Source organism: Mandrillus leucophaeus, unplaced genomic scaffold (genome assembly GCF_000951045.1).
Source record: "Mandrillus leucophaeus isolate KB7577 unplaced genomic scaffold, Mleu.le_1.0 Scaffold55, whole genome shotgun sequence".
Taxonomy (NCBI): domain Eukaryota; kingdom Metazoa; phylum Chordata; class Mammalia; order Primates; family Cercopithecidae; genus Mandrillus; species Mandrillus leucophaeus.
In genome coordinates this window covers 759089-780814 of record NW_012105919.1, presented here as the reverse complement: position 1 = coordinate 780814, position 21726 = coordinate 759089, and the positions used below count along the sequence as shown (strand labels likewise).

Genomic DNA, 21726 nt, shown 5'->3' with positions numbered 1-21726 from the left:
ACACCTTTTACAAGAAGTAAAAAAGTATCTGTTTGCAAAGTACCTGGCATACAGCTTTGTATAAAAAATGCTCAATAAACATGATTCCTCCTTTCCTCATTTTGCGTGCGATTCCTGGCATAGTGTTCTTTCCAAACACCATGCCACTAATTATCAATACCTTCTCACCAACTGTGTTAACAGATGGGGGGCAAAGGATATGATTTTTTGGAGATTACTATGTGATATCAAACCAGAAACCTCAGTGAACCATGTGATACCAAATCAGGCACCTCAGTGAATTATACCTCCAGCTGTATTATATAATTTTAAATATAAGAAACTTCTTTTATTTTGTCCATATGGCCTCTATCAAAGTAGAAAATAAAATTGGTATACCAAGATTTGTTCTTTATAAAATTATGCTTAATGTTCCCCAATACCTTCTGTTCTTTTAGGTAACTGCCAAATACCTTACTTGATTTGTTCTGTTTCCGACCAGACATTGTTCAAAAATTATCATTTCCAAATGCTATCTTTTTCCCCTTAAAAAAAAGAATGCTTTTTTTTCCTGTCACTAGATCCTTCTCCTGTTCACCATGATTTCTCAAAAATAAAGACTAATAACTTGGCACTAGGTTTTTTCCCTCACATTTCCACAGAGGGAACATCTAATACTGAATTATAAGTACTATTTATGCCAAATACAGCCATAACAATTAGTATTTTTTGCCATTTAGGCAGCATTTTCTTAAGAAAAGATAAAAATGCCAGGAGGTAGCATACTCTCTTGTAAAGTGAAATTGCTGCATAATTAATCTTTTGTTTTTTTCTCCAGACAGCAAGGATGTCACGAAGCATACACTGTTCACTTCCAAATATCATTTAAAACACTCCCTCCCATGTCTTAAAACAATTTGGAAGTGGATGTTAAAAGCCAAGGGAATTTTTCAATCGCGTGCTGACTTCCTGAATCTACTACTTCCCCAACAAGCTAAAAGGCACATTGGGAGGGTACAAGCAGAAGTACCACAGAGAAAAGTGGTACTATGGGAACAATTCATTTGTTTGGCACAGTGAAGGTTCACGCCAATTTGTAACAGTATGGATTCAACAACTTTTCAAAGTCAAAAATAAGGTTTGGACAAGAGTAGCTTTCCACAATAGCTTTTGCTGAGATCTAATAGCTAATACAAAATTTAAAAGCCTGTAAAAATTGGTAAAGTCCAGACAATGTTTAGGAATTAAAATATGACCTATCACTTTATTTTGCTAAAAAAGCACCAAGCTAAGATATTTGACTTCATGTATTCATTCATTCCTGGGCTAATTTTATGAAAAGAGGATGGAAAATTATATTTTTGGTGCTTGAGTTTAGCCATCTATAAAAAATATTATTTGTCCTACTAATCTTATGAGTCTGACAGAAGGATAAATGAAACAAAAGCTATTAAAGCGTTGTTCAAAATTTAAAGTATATAGCAATGTGAGATACAATTGTATTTTTTTAAACTTGTAAGCCTCTATGATGAGGTCATTTTAATCATGTCAGTCCCACCAGACAAGTATACATTACTGACAAAATAACTTAATGATATTTTCTTAGCCCTTTATGGAAATACATTTACCAACAAATATAGATTTTTGTATTATCTGTTTGCTACTAATGTTTTTCACTTTTATAATTTAATATTTATAATAATTAAATCCAATATAAATTCACTTAATTAAGAAATGAAAATTTGGGGTCAGCCACGGTGGCTCACACCTGTAATCCCAGCACTTTGGGAGGCTGAGGCAGGCAGATCATGAGGTCAGGAGTTTGCCAGCCTGACTAACATGGTGAAACCCCATTTCTACTAAAAATACAAAAATTAGCTGGGTGTGGTGGCATCCACCTGTAATCCCAGCTACTCATGAGGCTGAGGTAGGAGAATCACTTGAACCCAGAAGGCGGTGACTGCAGTGAGCCAAGATCACGCCACTGTACTCCAGCCTGGGTGATGGAGCAAGACTCCATCTCAAAAAAAAAAAAAAAAAAAAAAAAAAGTGAAAATTTGGAGTATAGTATCTCGTAAAATCACTAACATATCTGCCATTTTACATCAAGAAATTCTCAGTATGGCCAGGTGTGATGGCTCACGCCTGTAATCCCAGCACTTTGGGAGGCCAAGGCAGGCGGATCATCCAAGATCGGGAGTTCGAGACCAGCCTGGCCAACATGGTAAAACCCTGTCTCTACTAAAAACACAAAAATTAGCTGGGCGTGGTAGCAGGCATCTGTAATCCCAGCGATGTGGGAGGCTGAGACAGAAGAATCACTTGAACCCGGTAGGTGGAGGTTGCAGTGAGCAGAGATCCCGCCATCGCACTCCAGCCTGGGTGACAAGAGTAAAACTCCATCTCAAAAAGAAAAGAAAAAGAAAAAGAAAAAAAAATCTCAGTATTATTGCAAAAAGACTATTCAGTTTTAAATAAGTTTTATAAAATAAGATTAACTTCCCAATATTAACATTCAAACTAAGAAAGTCAAACACACTAATAGTTTCACATAAAAACAATACTTATACCCTTGTCCCATGAAATGGTTCAGCTTACCTCATCTCCCTTTAAAACTTCAGTACCATCGAATTCACGGGTCTGATTTCTCTTTAATGATGCTTCTCTCTCTAGGCTGGCTAACTTCTCCTTGGCCTCCTGAAGTTCTTCAGCTTTGGCTTCTTTTTTACGGGAAATGATAGATGCCTGATTGAGCATTAAATATGAATATATAATAAGATATACAAACAGCTTCCTATTATCTTGTGAAATTATCTATTTTTTAGATTTTACCAAGTTATATTTTCAATATCAGCTTGGTCTCTCCTAACCAATACTCCTTGCCCTACTACTCATCATCACCAATTATACTGAATATGAACATACAACGTATATTAAATATCAACCTACAAACACTTTGGAAAACAAAGCTCTGAAAATGTAAGACATATCAGCAGAGAAACAAAAATGTGCTAATAAGAAAAATATTAGGCCAGGTGCAGTGGTTCAAATCTGTAATCCCAGCACTTTGGGAGGCCGAGGCAGGCGGATCACGAGGTCAGGAGTTTGAGACCAGCCTGACCAACATGGTGAAATCCCATCTCTACTAAAAATACAAAAATTAGCCGGGTATGGTGGTGTGCGCCTGTAATCCCAGTTACTCAGGAGGCTGAGGCAGGAGAATCGCTTGAACCCGGGAGGTGGAGGTTGCAGTAAGCTGAGATCATGCCACTGGGCTCCAGCCTGGGTGACAGAGCAAGACTCTGTCTCGGAAAAAAAAAAAAAAAAGAAAAAAAGAAGGAAAAGAAAAATATTAAAGTCTTCTCAGATAACACTCAAATGCTAATGAAAATACATCCTAGTTCAAGTCAACAGAAGGTAACACCAAGTCTACTGTATTTCTCATGGTGGGTTTCCCTTTATTGGAAGAAAAAAAATGCTTCATTCTCAAAACTACAACACGGGTCATCTTACTAAATTCAATATCCATACTTTTAAAATGAAATATTAAAACATCTATTATATTTGGGCCATTCTAATAAATAAAATGCAGGTTCAAACTCAAACATCTGACTCACCAGAATTAGACAAATGTTTACAAAATGCAAATAGCTACTCTTAGCAGCATTTTATATTAGCTAGTAACTGTTGGGAGATTTCCTTAAATGAACCATAGGTGTACTAGTTTAAGAAAAACATTAGCCAGTCTGTCTTAAGAGAAAGGATACAAATAATTTTTCAAGAAAATATGACAGGGGAGCGAAATCTCTAGCACAAATCCTTTAAAAAAATTCTATTGTCCTTTTTTTAAAAAAATGAAAAGACAGGTGATGATGAAGGAATGTTTCACTCCATAGAACTATTCTAGCTTAAACAATGAAGGAGGCTAGGTGCAGTAGCTCACGTCTGTAATCCCAGCACTTTGGGTGGTCAAGGTGGGAGGATCACTTGAGCCCAGGAGTTTAAGACCAGCCTAGGCAACATAGTGAGACCCTGCCTCTAAAAAAAATAAATAAATAATAAAAGAAAAATAGCTGGGTGTGGTGATGCACACCTGTGGTCCCAGCTACTTGGCAGGCCGAGATGGGAGGATCATTTGAGTTTAAAAGGTTGAGGCTGCAGTGAGCCATGATCATGTACTGCACTCCAGCCTGGGTGACAGAGACCCTGTCTCAAAGCAAAAAAAAAAAAAAAAAAAGTGGGTCAGGCATGGTGGCTCGTGCCTGTAATCCCAGCACTTTGGAGGCCAAGGCGGGCGGATTACCTGAGGTCAGGAGTTCAAGACTAGCCTGGCCAACACGGTGAAACCCTGTTTCTACTAAAAATACAAAAATTGGCCAGGCATGGTGACGTGTACCTGTAGTCCCAAATACTTGAGAGGCTGAGGCAGGAGAATTCCTTGAACGTGGGAGGTGGAGGCTGCAGTGAGCCAAGATTGTACCACTGCACTCCAGCCTGGGTGACAGAGTGAGACTCCATCTCAAAAGAGAAAAAAAAAAAAAAGTGGTGAAGAAGGAATGATAGAATACCAAACTGTGTAAGAATTGATGGTATACTTCAATAATAAAATAAGTAACATAAAATAAATATAAACTTCATTCCCAAACCAGTATCTTATTTAATAGAAAAATATGAGGGTATTTCCCACTAAACTCAGGAACAAGAAAAAAATGCCCACTACCTTTACACAGTTTAATTACTGCGTTGAAACTATTAGCTAATAGACATGAGACAGCAGTTAGAAGCATAAAAATTTGACAGGAAAAATTGGAATTTGCATGTTATATATAATTATGTGTCCAAAAGAATCAATAGAAAAACTACAGAAACCAAATCAATAGCTTTCATAGACAAAATCAGTCGGAAGACATAAGGAAAGAAAAGCCCTCATTTATAAAAGCAAAAATGAAAGTAAATACATGTGATGGTTAATATTAGGTGTCAACTTGACCGGATTGACGGATGTTTAGGTGGCTGGTAAAGCATTTTTTCTGGGTGTGTCTATGAGGGTGTTGCCAGAGGAGACTGACATTTGAGTCAGTGGACTGGGAGACAAAGACCCACTCTCAATGTGGTGGGCACTGTCCAATCAGCTGCCAGTGCTGCTAGAACAAGGCAGGGAGAGGAAGGTGGGATAGCTTTGCTTGCTGAGTCTACTGGCTCTCTTTGTTCTTCCCATGTTGGATGCTTCCTCTCCTACTGCCCTTGGATATCAGACTCCAGGTTTTTCAGCTTTTGAGACTTACACCAACAGCTTCCTTGGGCTCTTGGCCTTTCGGCTGCACGCTGAAGGCTACACTGTCGTCTTCCCTGGTCTTGAGGCTTTTGGCTTTGGACTGAGCCACTACTGGATTTTCTCTTTCTCCAGCTTGCAGATGGTCTATCATGACTTTGCCTTGTAATTGTGTGAGCCAATTCTCCGTAATAAACTCTCTTTTATATATACCTATATCCTATTAGTTCTGACTAACCAATAGGATATATGGTTCATTAGGATAACCCTGACTAATACAATATGTAGGCATAAATTTTACTTTTAGTTTCGAAACTGTTTGAGGAGGTGAGATTCTGAGAGGGTGGTGGAGCAGGAAGCACCTGAAATCTGTCTCCTCACCTAGTGAACAATTGCTCTGGTATTCCAAAATAATTACAACACACGGATTCTACCAGTGTAATTGTTGGAATACTGAGTGCTTGCAACATCCAGTGGAAAGCTTGGACAGCAAAGTGAGGCTAATTTCAATCAATTTCAGCCCTTAGCACAGTAGCAGGTTTCATCTCCCACCCCCAGCCCCAAACACATGTTCCTGGTGCAGCGTGCACACAGCTTGCTGGAGCAAGAGTGAACAGAAAGGACCTAGTCCTCCAATACTGGGGATCTGTGACCTGAGTGCTACTTCTGATCACAGAGGTGCAGACAAAGAGAGGGAGGCCATTGTTGTTGCATCTTCCACCATTATTACAAGTCCCTCCCCCTCTGACTGAAGTGACTTCTAGAGGATTTATAGGTCCGGATCCTTTTTTCTGTCCCTTTAATTTTTCTCATTCTCCCTTTTTGGAAACCAGACATTTAAGACTAAGACATTAAAAAGCAACTGCATATATGGGAAAATTTAGAAAGTGACCACACATGTCCAGGGAAATGCAATGGCTCAGAAAAGACCTGAGATAATTTTTTTTTTTTTTTTTTGAGACAGGGTCTGGCTCTGTCACTCAGGCTGGAGTGCAGTGGCCCAATCTTGGTTCACTGCAACCTCCGCCTACCAGGCTCAAGCAATCTGCCCACCTCAGCCTGGTGAGTAGCTGAGACCACAGGTACACACCACCACACCAAGCTATATTTCTGCATTTTTAGTAGAGACAGGGTCTTGCCATGTTGCCCAGGTTAGTCTCAAACTCTTGAGCTCAACCACTCATCTTGGCCTCCCAAAGTGCTGAGATTGTAGGCATAAGCCACTGTGCCCACCCTATCTTAACTTTACACTTTAGCCTATTCTTTGGCCCAGTCTACACCAATCAAAAAAACAAAAACAATAACAAAAAAACAGTAAACCCCTGAGAAAAGAGAGAACCTAATTTCCAGAGTTACTACATTATGAGATTCCAATGTCCACTTTTCAACCAAAAAAAAATCACAAAGCATAAAAAGAAACAATAAAATATGATACATCTAAAGGAAAAATATGAGGCCAGGCACAGTGGCTCACACCTATAATCCCAACACTTTGGGAGGCTAAGGCAGAAGGATCCCTTGAGGCCAGGAGTTTGAAACCAGTTTGAGCAGCATAATGACACCCTGTTTCTATTTTTTAGAATAAAATTGTTAAAAAAAATTTGAAAATAGACCAGGCACGGTGGCTCATGCCTGTAATCCTACCACTTTGGGAGGCCAAAGCAGTTGGATTACTTGAGGTCAGGAGTTCCAAGATCAGTCTAGCCAACATAGTGAAACCTGTCTCTACTAAAAATACAAAAATTAGCCAGGTGTGATGGCTAATTTTTGTATTAGCCTGTAATCCCAGCTACTCAGGAGGCTGAGGCAGGAGAATTGCATGAACCCAGGAGGTGGAGGTTGCAGTGAGCTGAGATTGTGCCACTGCACTCCACCTGGACAATGGAGTGAGACTCTGTCTCAAAAAAATAAAATAAAATAAAATAAAAATAAAAACAGAGGAAAAAAATGAATCAATAGAAGTTCTCTGAAAGAGACCTGATGGCATATCAACTAGATAAGGACTTTAAAACTACTGTCTTAAAGATGCTTAAAGAACTCACGAAGATGTGTAGAACATCAAGAAAACAATGTATTAACAAAATGGAAATGCCAAATACAGAGAAAATCTAAAGAGAAAGGAAAAAGAAATCCTGGAGCTAAAAAGTACAATATTGAAATTAAAAATTCACTAGAGGGATTCAAAGGCAGATTTGGGAAGGCAGACAAAAGAATCCATGAACTTGAAGACAGGTCAATGGAAATTATCAAGTCTGAGAAATAGAAAGAGAAAAATATTGAAGAAAAGTGAACAGAGCCTAAGGGACATGTGGGATACCATTAAGTAGGCCAGTATATGCACTGTGGGAGTCCCAGAAAGAAAAGACAAAGAGAAAGGGACAGACAGAATATATGAAGAAATAATGTATGAAAACTTCATCAATTTGATTAAATATAAATATAAACATCTAAGAAGCAGAATAAACTCCAAGAAAGATGAACTGAAAGAACACACACTGAGACACATTAAAATCAAACTGTTGGTGCTTGACCTTCTTTCTTTAAACTTCATGTGCCTGCTTGGGTCTCTTCCAAGTGCACTTCCTTTCTTTTCTGTTCTAAGGCCTTTTATTATGATGATTATTTATTTATTTATTTATTTATTTATTTTTCGAGACAGGGTCTCATTCTGTTGCCCAAGCTGAAGTGCAATGGCGTGATCTTGGCTCACTGCAACCTCCGCCTCCCAGGTTCAAGCAATTCTCCTGCCTCAGCCTCCCAAGTAGCTAGAACTATAGGCGCACGCCACCACCCCAGGCTAATTTTTGTGTTTTTTTGGTAGAGATGGAGTTTCACCATATTGGCCAGGCTGGTCTCAAACTCCTGACCACATGATCTGCCTGCCTCGGCCTCCCAAAGTGCTGGGATTACAGGCGTGAGTCACCACGCCTGGCCTCTAAGGCCTTTTAAAATAAACTTCTGCTCCTGAAACAACAACAACAACAACAAAATCAAACTGTCAAAAGCCAAAGGCAAAGAACATTCTGAAGGCATCAAGAGACTGACTAGTCACATACAAGAGATCCTCATTAAGATGATCAGCGTATTTCTAATCAGAAACTTTGGAGGCCAGAAAGCAGTGGGATAATATATCAAGATGCTAAGAGAAAGAACTGTCAACCAAGAATCATATATCTGGCAAAATTGTCCTTCAAAAGTAAGGGAGAGGCTGGGTGTGGTAGCTCATGCCTATAATCTCAGTACTTTGGGAGGCTGGGGTAGGTAGATCACTTGAAGTCAGGAGTTCTAGACCAGCCTGGTCAATGTGGCAAAACCCCATCTCTACTAAAAATACAAAAATTAGCTGGGCATGGTGATGCACACCTGTAGTCCCAGTTACTCAGGAGGCTGAGGCAGAAGAGCTGCTTGAACCCAGGAGGTGGAGATTGCAGTGAGTGGAGACCATGCCACTGCATTCCATCCTGGGCAATGAAGTGAGACTTCATCTCTTAAAAAAAAAAAAAAAAGTAAGGAATAAATTAAGACATTCCCAGATAAACAAAAGCTACATTCCCAGATAAGCAAAAGCCAAGAGACTTTGTTAAAACTACACTTGCCTTGGAAGAAATGCTCAAATAAGTCCTGTAAGGTGAAGTGAAAAGATACTAGGAAGTAACACAAAGCTGTATAAGAAAGAAAGATCTCAATAAAGGCAAATACATGAGCAATTATGAAAGCTAGTATTAGTGTAACAATGGTCTGTAAATCCACTTTTTGTTCTCTACATAATTTAAGAGACTATACATTTAAAACAACACAATTATTAATAGCTGAATGGCTAGTATTACTGTAATTTTGGTTTATAACTCCACATTTTGTTTTGTATATAATTTAAGAGATTAACACATTTAAAATAGTTATTAGTTTATGTTTTTGGGCACACAATGTGTAAAGATGTCATTTTGTGACATGAACAACTGAAAGGGGTGGGGATGTAGCTGTAATGGAGCAGAGTTTTTATATGTTATTGAAGTTCAACTTGTATAAATTCAAATCACAGTGATAGAACTTTAGGATGTAATCCCCATGGTAACCACAAAGAAAATAGCTATAGAATATATACAAAGGAAATGAGAAAGGAATTTAAACATTTCACTATAAAAAATCAACTAAACACAAAAGACAGTAAAGCAGGAAATGAGGGACAAAAAAGCTATAATGCATATAGAAAGCAAATAGCAAAATGACAGAAGTTGCTGTTTATCAGTAATCACTTTAAATATAAATAGATTGACTATCCAATGAAAGGACAGTGATTGGCAGAATGGATAAAAAACATGTGATCCATGCCGGGCGTGGTGGCTCACGCCTGTAATCCCAGAACTTTGGGAGGCCGAAGCGGGCAGATCACCTGAGGTCAGGAGTTCAAGACCAGCCTGGTCAACATGGTGAAACCCCGTCTCTACTGAAAATACAAAAAATTAGCTGGGCGTGGCGGCAAGCGCCAGCTATTCAGGAGGCTGATGCAGGAGAATCGTTTGAACCAGGGAGGCAGAGGTTGCAGTGAGCTGAGATCATGCCATTGCACTCCAGCCTGGGCAACAAGAGCGAAACTCCGTCTCAAAAGAAAACCCCCAAGAAACCACATGATCCAAGTAATGCTGTCTACAGGAGACTCATTTTAGATCCAAAGACATAACTAAATTGAAAGTGAAAGGATGGAAAAAGATATTCCATTCAAATAATAAACAAAAGACAACAGGGTGACTATATTAATATCAGATGAAATAACTTTAAATTTTAAAAGAGTACAAGAGACAAAGAAGGACATTATTAATAAAAGGTTCAATACAGCAAGATTATAAGCAATTATAAACATTCTCACATCTAATGACAGACCATCAAAATATATGAAGCTAAAACTGACAGAATTGAACACAGAAAAAGACAATTGTATAATGATAGTTTCAGACTTCAACATTCAATCTCAATAATGGATAGAACAAGCAGAATATAAGTTAGAAAATACAGGACTTAACAAAATAAACCAACTAGATCTAGCAGACATATAGAAAACTGAGACATATAGAGGCTGAGATCTCGCCACTGCACTCCAGCCTGGGTGACAGAGTGAGACTGTGTCCAAAAAAAAAAAAGTTTCAGTAGATTTTAAAAGATAGATATCATACAGAGTATCTTATTTGACTACAACGGGATGAAGTTCGAAATCATTAACAGAAACAAAACTGGTAAATTAACAAACTTGTGGAAACTAAAAATACATGTTTTCTTTTTTTTTCTTTTTTTTTTTTTTTTTTTTTTTTTTTTTTGTGAGGCAGAGTCTTCCTCTGCCACCCAGGCTGTAATACAGAGGCATGATGTTGGTTCACTGCAACCTCTGCCTCCCAGGGTCGATTTTTCCATCTCAGCCTCCCGAGTAGCTGGGATTACAGACATGTACCACCACGCCTGGCTAATTTTTGTATTTTTAACAGAGACAGGGTTTCACCATGTTGGCCAGGCTGGTCTCGAACTCCTGGCCTCATGTGATCTGCCTGCCTCAGCCTCCCAAAGTGCTAGGATTACAGGCGTGAGTCACCGCACCCGGCCAAAAATACATTTTTTTTTGAGATGGGAGTCTCGCACTGTTGCCCGGACTGGAGTGCAATGGCATGATCTCAGCTCATTGCAAGCTCTGTAATCCCAGCACTTTGGGAGGCCAAGGTGGGTGTATCACAAGGTCAGGAGTTCAAGACCAGCCTGGCCAAGATGGTAAAACCCTGTCTCTACTAAAAATACAGAAAAATTAGCTAAGGGTGGTGGCAGGCGCCTATAATCTCAGCTACTTGGGAGGCTGAGGCAGAGAATTGCTTCATCCCAGGAGGCAGAGGTTGCAGTGAGCTGAAATTGCGCCACTGCATTCCAGCCTAGGTGACAGAGCGAGACTCTGTCTAAAAAAAAAAAAATCTCCCAACAAAGAAAAGCCCTGGACCTGATGGCCTCACTGGTGAATTCCACCCAACACTTAAATTAACGAACACCAGGCTGGGCGCGGTGGCTCACGCCTGTAATCCCAGCACTTTGGGAGGCCGAGGCGGGTGGATCACCTGAGGTCGAGAGTTCGAGACCACCCTGACCTTTAGTAGAGACATGGAGAAACTCTGTCTCTACTAAAAATACAAAATTAGCTGGCGTGGTGGTGCATGCCTGTAATCCCAGCTACTCAGGAGGCTGAGGCAGTAGAATTGCTTGAATCTGGGAGGCGGAGGTTGTGGTGAGCCGAGATCACGCCATTGCACTCCAGCCTGGGCAACAAGAGCGAAACTTCGTCTCAAAAATAAAAAAGTAAAAAATAACAAACACCAAATCCTTCTCAAACTTTTCCAATAAGTTGAAGAGTAGCATAACTTCCTAACTCATTCTCTGAGGCCAGCATTACTGTTAGGGAACAGCATAAGACTGTTAGAAGGAAACATAGGGTAAATGTTTCACAACACCGGATTTAGCAATGATTTCTTGGATATGACATCAAAAGCATAGGCAACAAAAGAAAAAATTAGACAAATTGGACTTCATGAGAATTTAAAACTTTTGTGCATCAAAAGACACTGTCAACAGAGTAAAAAGGCAACACACAGAATGGGAGAAAATATTTGCAAATCATGTATCTGATAAGGGATTAACATCCCGAATAAGCCAGGCATAGTGGCTGATACTTATAATCCCAGTACTTTGGGAGGCCCAGGTGGGAGGATCTCTTGAAGGGACTGAAGACCAGACTGGGCACTGTAGAAAGATCCCATCTCTACAGAAAATTAGCCAGGTGCAGTGGCAGGTACCTGTAGTCTCAGCTACTTGGGAGGTTGAAGAGGGAGAATCACTTGGGCCCAGGAGTTCAAGGCTGCAGTGAACTATGATGGCACACTCCAGCCTGGGCAACAGAGTGAGACCCTATCTCTAAGAAAAAAAAAATCCAGAATATACAGAGAACTCGTAAAACCCAACAACAAAAAACCAAACAACCCAATTCAAAAATGGGGTTAATATCTAAAATATATAAGGAACTCAACTCATATCAAAAAAAATAGATAACCTGATTAAACAATGGGCAAATAACTGAAAGAGACATTTATTAAAGACATACAAATGGCCAATGGGTATATGAAAAAATGCTCAGCATCCCTAATCATCAAGGAAATGTAAATTTAAAAATGAGTTATCACCTCATAACTATTAGAATAGCTATTATCAAAATGACACAAGATAACAAGTGGTGGTGAGGATGTGAAGAAAAGGGAACTCTGGTACACTGTGGATGGGAATGTAAATTAGTATAGCCATTATAGAAAACAGTATGGAGGTTCCTCAAAAGTTAAAAATAGAACTAGCATATAATCCAGCAATCCCACTAGTGTGTATATATCCAAGGGAAATAAAAATCAGTATATTGAAGAGATATCTGCATTTACATTGTCATTGCAGCATTAATTTCAATGGCCAACATATGGACTCAACCCATGTATCCATCAGTGAATGAATACATAAAGAAAATGTGGTATATGCAAAATGGAATACTATTCAGCCTTTAAAAAGAGGGAAATCCTGTCATTTACAACAACATGGATAAGCCTGAAGGACACTATGTTAAATGAAATAAGCCAGGCACAGAAAGACAAATACTACATGATCTCATTCATATGAGGAATCTTAAAAAGCTGAACTCATGGAAGCAGAAGAGTAAAATGGTGGCTTTCAGGGGATTAGGGAGGTATACAGATTGGAAAGATACTGGTCAAAGGATACAAAATTTCAGTTGGGGGAATAAATTCAAGAGATCTTTGTATAATGTAATTATAGTTAATGTACCTTACACTTGAAAATTGGTAAGAGGATAGATGTTAAATGTTCTCACCACAAAAAAATTAGTATGTGAGGTAATGCATATATTTGTTCGTTTCAGCTATTCTATGATTTCAAAACATCAGGTTGCATACCATAAACATAAACAATTTGTATTTGTCAATTTAGAAAATAATTTTAAAATCCCATATATCCACACAAAAACTTGTATAAGAATGTTCGTAGTAGCATTACTCATAATAGCCAAAAAGTAAAAATAACCTAAATGCCCACTAACCAATGAATGGACAAACAAAATATGATGCAGCTATACAATGGAGTATTATTCAGCAATAAAAAGGAATGATGTACTGATATACATACTACAACATGGATGGACTTTAAAAATGTTATGCTAAGTGAAAGAAGCCAATGACAAGGAATAACATATTAAAATATTCCATTTATATGAAATGTGCATGACAGGCAAATCTATAGAGACTGATTTGGTCTCAAATCAGTTGAAATTGGGGGTTTGGGGGAGAAATGGAAAGTGGGTGCTAGGTTTGGGGTTTATTTTAGGGGTGATAAAATTGTTCTAAAATTGATCATGGTGATGGCTGCACAAACTCTATAAATACACTAAAATACCACTGAAGTGTACACTTTAAATGGGTAAATTGTATGGTATGTGAATTATATCTCAATCAAGTTATTTTTAAAAAGGAATAAAAGGTTTTCTACTATGGAATGGTCACCAGCATATATTGTTAAGAAGAAAAAAAACGCAAGGAGAAGAAAAGTGTGTTTAATATGTTCTTCTTTCCCTAAGAAGTGAGATATGAGTATATACATCTATATAATATTTCTAATGGAATAATAAAGTGTGAAATTTAAAAAATAACCTATGTGGGAAGGAAAGAATAGGGTGGAAGCACAGGGACAGATGCTAGAAACGTCTCTGAATATATACCTCAAGGACAAAATGAACTAAAAACCAATTTTCAGTAGTAATCATATTCTTGATGGGTTTTTTTTTTTTTTTTTTTTGAGACAGTCTCGCTCTGTCGCCCAGGCCGGAGTACAGTGGTGTGATCTTGGCTCACTGCAAGCTCTGCCTCCCGGGTTCACGCCATTCTCCTGCCTCAGCATCCTGAGTAGCTGGGACTACAGGCGCCCACCACCACGCCCGGCTAATTTTTTGTATTTTTAGTAGAGACGGGGTTTCACCATGGTCTCGATCTCCTGACCTCGTGATCCACCCACCTCGACCTCCCAAAGTGTTGGGATTACAGGTGTGAGCCACCGCGCCTGGCTAGATATATATTCTTAAATATTTATAGATGTAATGATACGACGAACTCTAAGATATGCTTCAAAATAATACAGTTGGGGTTGGTAGTATAGAAGAAACAAGAATGGCCCTGAACCCTGTAGCTCAGGGAAACATGAGCGTTTATTGAACAATTTGCCTCTACCTTTGTAATTGATTGAAATTTTCCATTATAAAGGTTTTAAAAAATTCTAATGTCCTTAAATAATGCTTTGTTATGTAGCTTAGTATTTTCTGTGGTTATAGAATGCTCTTCACACTAAAATCCTCCCGCCTGGGTTCTTTTCAGATAAGCCATGGCCTTCATTTCAATCTTTTATAAAAATATAAAACAAGGTAAGTACCCTCAAAACTAAGTGACAATTTAGTTGTGGATAAAATAATAAATGCTTTAGCACTAAAATTTGATTTATTCTACACTTGCAAACTAACTTTAAACCTGAAAAAGCATACTTTTATTAACTCATTAAAAATTATAAATGTTTTTACTTATACCACCTAAGGTAAGTTTTCATTTTAAAAATAAATTCCACAGTCACAGATACAAACACAAATAGCTCTATTACCACAGTTTGTACATGCTGAGGAAACTAAGCATTATTAGAAGTATCAAATTTCAAACTTGAATAAGCATCTTTTGTGGCTTTTCCACTAATTCTTTGATATACTCTGGAGATCAGCAGTGACAGAACAACATTTATTCTCTACTTCCTTCTCACTTTAAGACTATAGATAACACAGCCAGTGGTTCACGAATATGCTTACAGATCTATATATGTGAGCCAAAAGAATGTTCTTACCTGTTGCCTATACAGTGAGAGTTTGCCTTCAATGGGCTCATTTCTCATCATTTTCTTTTCAATCAGCTGGTTAATTTCTGTGTTTATTTCATTTATCTAAAACAGCATGAGAGCAAAAAAAAAAAAAAAGTTAAATCTTTCCCTATAAGTACATAAACTAAGTGACATCTGGCCAAACTAGCCTTGAATTTATGGGTCTCAGTTTCACCTAGACTAATTTTTTTTTTTTAAGAGATGGGGTCTTGCTATGTTTGCCCAGACTGATTTTGAATTCCTGGGTTCAAGTGAGCCTCCCACCTTGGCCTCCCAAAGTGCTGGCATTACAGATGTGAACCATAGCACCCAGCCTGAATTTACAGTTCTTAACATTAAGTCTCTGATGGGCAAAACAGTTCCATTAATGTTATGGGGAGCTTGTTATGATTACTTTTAGAAACAATTTACATTTCATGATATATAGTTACACAATTTGATTATTTATACAGATTTAATCACCCATGTCTAAATTATTCTAAAGTATTTTACATGAAATATTTATACATTACCACAAAGATGCTTTCTAAAAATCTGAAGCTATCCCCTCACCTAGGTTGTGACTTCAAGTCACTGCAAGTGATAAAGCAAATGTGAACAAACATGCACCAAGGATTTATTACAAGGATTCATGAACCCAGCTGAGAGTTGACAGGGATAACGCCCTTCCTGTGCTAATAATCTGTGAATCTTCTATAGCTATCATTTATCCTAATCATTAATCTAAATATCTCCAAAACGTAACAAAACTGAATAAATCTGACAGAAGCAAATGGTTCCTCAACAAATCAAAACAAAAACCATGGTTTTCAGTGTATCCATCCTTTGAAAGATTAGAGTTCTCTCTAACCCTAACCCTAATTCTGTGACATTAAATTTTAGCCAGATTAGGCCGGGCGTGGTGGCTCATGCCTGTAATTGAAGCACTTTGGGAGGTTGAGGCGGGTGGATCATCTGAGGTCAGGTCGAGACCAGCTTGGCCAACATGGTGAAATCCCGTCTCTACTAAAAATACAAAAAATTAGCTGGGCATGGTGGCACGCACCTGTAGTCCCGGCTACTCTGGGGGCTGAGACAGGAGAATCGCTTGAACCCAGGAGGTGGAGGTTGCAGTGAGCCGATATCGCATCACTGGACTCCTGCCCAGGCGACAGAGTGAGACTCCATCTCAAAAACAAAACATAACAAAAGAAATTTTTAGCCAGATCTGACTTGGACATTTAATTTTTCTAAGTAAATTAAAAGCATAAAACAGGCCCGGGTGTGGTGGCTCACACCTATAATCCCAGCACTTTGGGAGGCCGAGGTGGGTTAATCACAAGGTCAGGAGTTTGAGACTAGCCTGGCCAACACAGTGAAACCCCCGTCTCTACTAAAAATACAAAAATTAGCTGGGCATGGTGGTGGGTGCCTGTAATTCCAGCTACCCGGGAGGCAGGAGAATTCACTTGAATCCAGGAGGTGGAGGTTGCAGTGAGCCGAGATCGCACCACTGCACGCCAGCCTGGGCAACAGAGCTAGACTCTGTCTCAAAAAAAAAAAAGTCAGAATTACATATTTAATTGTAGTTTTAACTGTAGTGGCTATTAACCACATATTAAGCACACTACAGAATTAGCAAGTCAAAACTTTTCAATTAGGCTGAGTGCAATGGCTCACACTTGTAATCCCTGCACTTTGGGAGGCTGAGGCAGACAGAGGCAGGCAGATCTCTTGAATCTGGGAGGTCAAGACCATGCTGGGCAACATGGCCAGACCCTGTCTGTACAAAAAATTCAAAAACTTTGCCAGAACTGGTGGCATGCACCTTATAGTCCCAGCTCCTTGGGAAGCTGAGGTGGGAGGATCACTTGAGCCTGGGAGATGGAAGCTGCAGTGAGCTGTGATCATGTCACTGAACTCCAGCCTGGGTGACAGTGTGAGACTCCATCCCCCGCAAAAAAAAAAAAAATTAGCCAGGCATGGTGGCATGCACCTATAATCCCAGCTAGTTGACAGGCTGAGGCAGAAGAATTGTTTGAACCCAGAAGGTGGAGGTTGCAGTGAGCCAAGATTGTGCCACTGCACTCCAGCCTGGGCAACAGAGCAAGTTCAGTCTGAAAAGTAAAAAAAAAAAAAAAGGCACTGAACCTGACCTAGTGTTTTAATTCTAGGGAACAAAAATGGTATAATCAGGCCAAGTACATTGGCTCACACCTGTAATCCCAGCACTTTGGGAGGCTGAGGTGGGCAGATCACCTGAGGTCAGGAGTTTTGAGACCAGCCTGGCCAAATGGCAAAACCCTGTCTCTACTAAAAATAAAAAAATTGGCCAGGCATGGTGGCACATACCTGTAGTCCCAGCTACTTGGGAGGCTAAGGCAGGAGAATGGCTTGAACCCGGGAGGCGGAGGTTGCAGGGAGCCGAGATCTCGCCATTGCACTCCAGCCTAGGCAACAGAGCAATACTCCATCTCAAGAAACAAAACAAGGCCCACCTGTAATCCCAACATTTTGGGAGGCCGAGATAGGTGGATCACAAGGTCAGGAGTTCAAGACCAGCCTGACCAACATGGTGAAACCCTGTCTCTAATAAAAATACAAACATTAGCTAGGCGTGGTGGCACATGCCTGTAATCCCAGCTACTCAGGAGGCTGAGGCAGGAGAATCACTTGAACCCGGGAAGCGGAGGTTGCAGTGAGCCGAGATCATGCCACTGCACTCTAGCCTGGGCAACAGAACGAGACTCCATCTCAAAAAAAAAAAAAAAAAAACAAAACAAAAACAAAACAAAAAATTAGCCAGGCTTGGTGATTCGTGCCTATAATCCCAGCTAGTTGGGAGGCTGAGGCTGGAGAATCACTGGAACCCAGGAGGTGAAGGTTGCAGTAAGCCAAGATTGTGCTACTGTACTCTAGCCTGGGCAACAGAGCAAGTACTGTCTCAAAAAAATAGAAAAAGGTATAATCTGATACTAGCTTTCAATAAGCATTACAACATTTAGTAATTCCAAGGCAGGTATACCAGGTTAATAAAAATATTAGCTTTAAATATAAAATTGCTATAATACTTTGCTTGGAAATAAAAATTAATAATTAAAATATTTTTAAATTTCTCATCTAAATGCTTATATTATGAAGACATGAACCCACTGGTCAATTTATTCACATTAATTTACATATTTAAGTTATTTCATTTGCTAATCAATTGACTATGTTTTCATAACATCATGTGGATTAAGTAACAGCATAACATTCTAAAATTCCTCATAAAGGACAAACCCTTATGAGAGTTGTCAACTCTTAGCATAGGTTAATTTAAGAGTCAATAGTGGGATACTACAGAAAGCAGTTCACATAATTTTATAGGACTGGGGATCAGATAAAATTGAGAGCTATAAAAAGATGATTCTCACTTACTTTAGATTCAAGTTCAAGAAGATCAGAATGGCCCATTGCTGGCTCTGAAACTACTTTTTGTAAAAAATGTAATTCCTTTTTCTTATTTTCTAATTCTTTAGGAAATTTTTCAGTTACCATATACAAATTAAATTTTATCTCCTCCTCTAGCCTCTTCATTAAACCTTTAAAAACAAAATAAATAAATATTCAGCCCAAAAAGTAGGTACAGTGATAATCTGTATACTATTTTAAATATAAGACCTGGATAGGGCCTATCTGTTGAAAACAATTTGCATAATATCTAGCATAGTACAATAAAAGATTGGCCATTGAAATATTTTATTGTTGATTACAATGAAAATGAAGAAACACAATTTACATGGAAGAATATTTAAATAGTTATAGAAAAAGTGTTATTATGACCTTTTCAAATTATAACCTAATTCTTTTATAACCCACAATACGCAAAAATAACATGTGCAGAGTCAGATATATTGTTGGGTCATATTTTACCTTCTAAGTATTTAAGAGACTCATGAACCAAATGATAACAAATAAAATCTAACCCAGGTGCTCTTTTATTCAGATGATCATGTATTTTTTTTCTTTTGGAATACTTTTGATGCAGTATATATATATGTGTGTGTGTATTTATATTTATATATATACACACACACACACACATATATATATATATATTTATTTATTTATTTATTTTGAGACAGGGTCTTGCTCTGTCACCCAGGCTAGAGTGCAGTGGCACTATTATCTCAGCTCACTGCAACCTAAACCTTCACGGCTCAAGTGATCCTCCCACCTTAGCCTCCTGAGTAGCTGGAAGTAGCTGGCACCACAGGTGTGAGTCACCACGCCTAGGTAATTTTTGTATTTTTTTTGTAGTGACGAGGTTTTGCCATGTTGCCCGGGCTGGTCTCTTAACTCCTGGGCTTGAGCAATTACCCGCCTCAGCCTCTCAAAGTGCTGGGATTACAGGCGTGAGCCACTGTACCTAGCACAATTTATATTTCTATTATAACAGTTCATAAATGGTAATTAATTATCATTTGTCAGCTTCAAGCCAATGAAGACATTACTAAAAGTACCACAAGTTAAAATCTAAAAAAGAGAAACAGGCCAGGTGCAGTGGCTCCCACCTATAATTCTACCACTTTGGGAGGCCAAGGTGGGTGGATCACCTAGGTCAAGAGTTTGAGAGCAGCCTGGGCAACACGGCGAAATCCTGTCTCTACTAAAAATACAAAAATTAGCCGGGCATGGTGGCGCATGCCTGTAGTCCCAGCTACTTGGGAGGCTGAGGAACAAGAATTGCTTGAACCTGGGAGGAGGAGGATGCAGTGAGCCGAGACGGCATCACCGTCACCGCACTCCAGCCTGGACGACAGAGGGAGACTGTCTCAAAAAAAGAAAAGAGGGCCAGGCGCGGTGGCTCAAGCCTGTAATCCCAGCACTTTGGGAGGCCGAGACGGGCAGTTCACGAGGTCAGGAGATCGAGACCATCCTGGCTAACACGGTGAAACCCCGTCTCTACTAAAAAATACAAAAAACTAGCCAGGCGAGGTGGCGGGCGCCTGTAGTCCCAGCTACTAGGCAGGCTGAGGCAGGAGAATGGTGTGAACCCGGGAGGCGGAGCTTGCAGTGAGCTGAGATCCGGCCACTGCACTCCAGCCTGGGCGACAGGGCGAGACTCCGTCTCAAAAAAAAAAAGAAACAAGGTATCTATCTACACATAAATGTTTTAAGCTTTCCATGTTTTGGTATTTTTTTTATTTTGTAAAGTATTATTAGTTTACAGTTAAGGGGCAATTTATATTTTTAAGATTTTAGTTTTCTTATTTATGCAGATGGACAACTACATACACAGATTTTCAGTGAGTAACAGTCTTGTTTTAAATTCCCAGCCTAGAGAGATTTACAAAGTTTATTTCAGATCTTTCCATTTACACATTTACAAATTCTGACTTGAATGTTTTTTGGTTTTCTTGAGACGAAATCTCGCTCTGTCACTCAGGCTGGAGTGCACTGGTGCATTCTGGGTTCACTGCATCCTCTGTCCACCTTCTGAGTTCAAGCAATTCTCCTGCCTCAGCCTCCTGAGTAGCTGGAATTAGTCACACACTATCAGCGCAGCTAATTTTTTGTATTTTTAGTAGAGATAGGGTTCCATCACGTTAAGGCCAGGCTGGTCTCCAACTCCTGACCTCGAGTGATCCGCCTGCCTGGGCCTCCCAAAGTGCTGGGATTACATGTGTGAGCCACTGCATCCGGCCTGGCTTGAATTTTTAACACATGGAGTTTCTGGTTTAAGTAATCTGTGGACATAGATTGCATAATACATCCGGCCCAAAGCCTTAAAACTATTTTTAGTTCCACTGTGCTAACCATATATTAACATGTAAAATTTTATTAACTGCAAATTATAAGTTTTCCATTCATTGCTTCACTACTCCTTTTTTCAGGATTAGAGAAAGGAAGAGAAGAGAAAGTGTTTAATAAATCACACTGTAGGCTGGGCGCGGTGCCTCATGCCTGTAATCCCAGCACTTTGGGAGGCCAAGGTAGGCGAATCACCTGAGGTTGTGAGTTTGAGACCAACCTGACCAACATGGAAAAACCCCATCTCTACTAAATATACAAAAAATTAGCCGGGTGTGGTGACTCATGCCTGTAATCCCAGCTACTCTGGAGGCTGTAAACACGCTTGAAGCAGGAGAATTGCTTGAACCCGGGAGGCAGAGGTTGCGGTGAGCTGAGATCATGCCATTGCACTCTAGTCTGGGCAACGAGAGTGAAACTCCATCTCAAAAAATAAAAAATAGGCCAGGCATGGTGGCTCACGCCTGTAATCCCAGCACTTTGGGAGGCCAAGGTGGGCGGATTACCTGAGGTTGAGAGTTTGAGAGCAGCCTGACCGACATGGAGAAACCCCGTCTCTACTAAAAAAAAAAAAAAATACAAAATTAGTTGGGCATTGTGGCATATGCCTGTAATCCCAGTTACTCAGGAGGCTGAGGCAGGAGAATCGCTTGAACCCGGGAGGCGGAGGTTGCAGTGAGCTGAGATCATGCCATTGCACTCCAGCCTGGAACAGG

At 39.5% G+C, this 21726-nt stretch overlaps 1 protein-coding gene across 3 annotated transcripts in view; it reads right to left on the bottom strand.

Moving 5' to 3' along the window:
- Positions 1 to 21726, bottom strand: part of IFT81 (intraflagellar transport 81) — a 100065-nt gene that overhangs the window by 50905 nt on the left and 27434 nt on the right. For all 3 annotated transcript variants that reach the window (XM_011997855.1, XM_011997853.1, XM_011997856.1), the window contains exons 9-11: positions 18635 to 18798; positions 15203 to 15298; positions 2578 to 2724 (exon numbers count right to left, since the gene is read on the bottom strand). In XM_011997855.1, coding sequence (XP_011853245.1) covers positions 2578 to 2724; positions 15203 to 15298; positions 18635 to 18798 — 407 coding nt within the window. The remainder of the gene's footprint in view (positions 1 to 2577; positions 2725 to 15202; positions 15299 to 18634; positions 18799 to 21726) is intronic.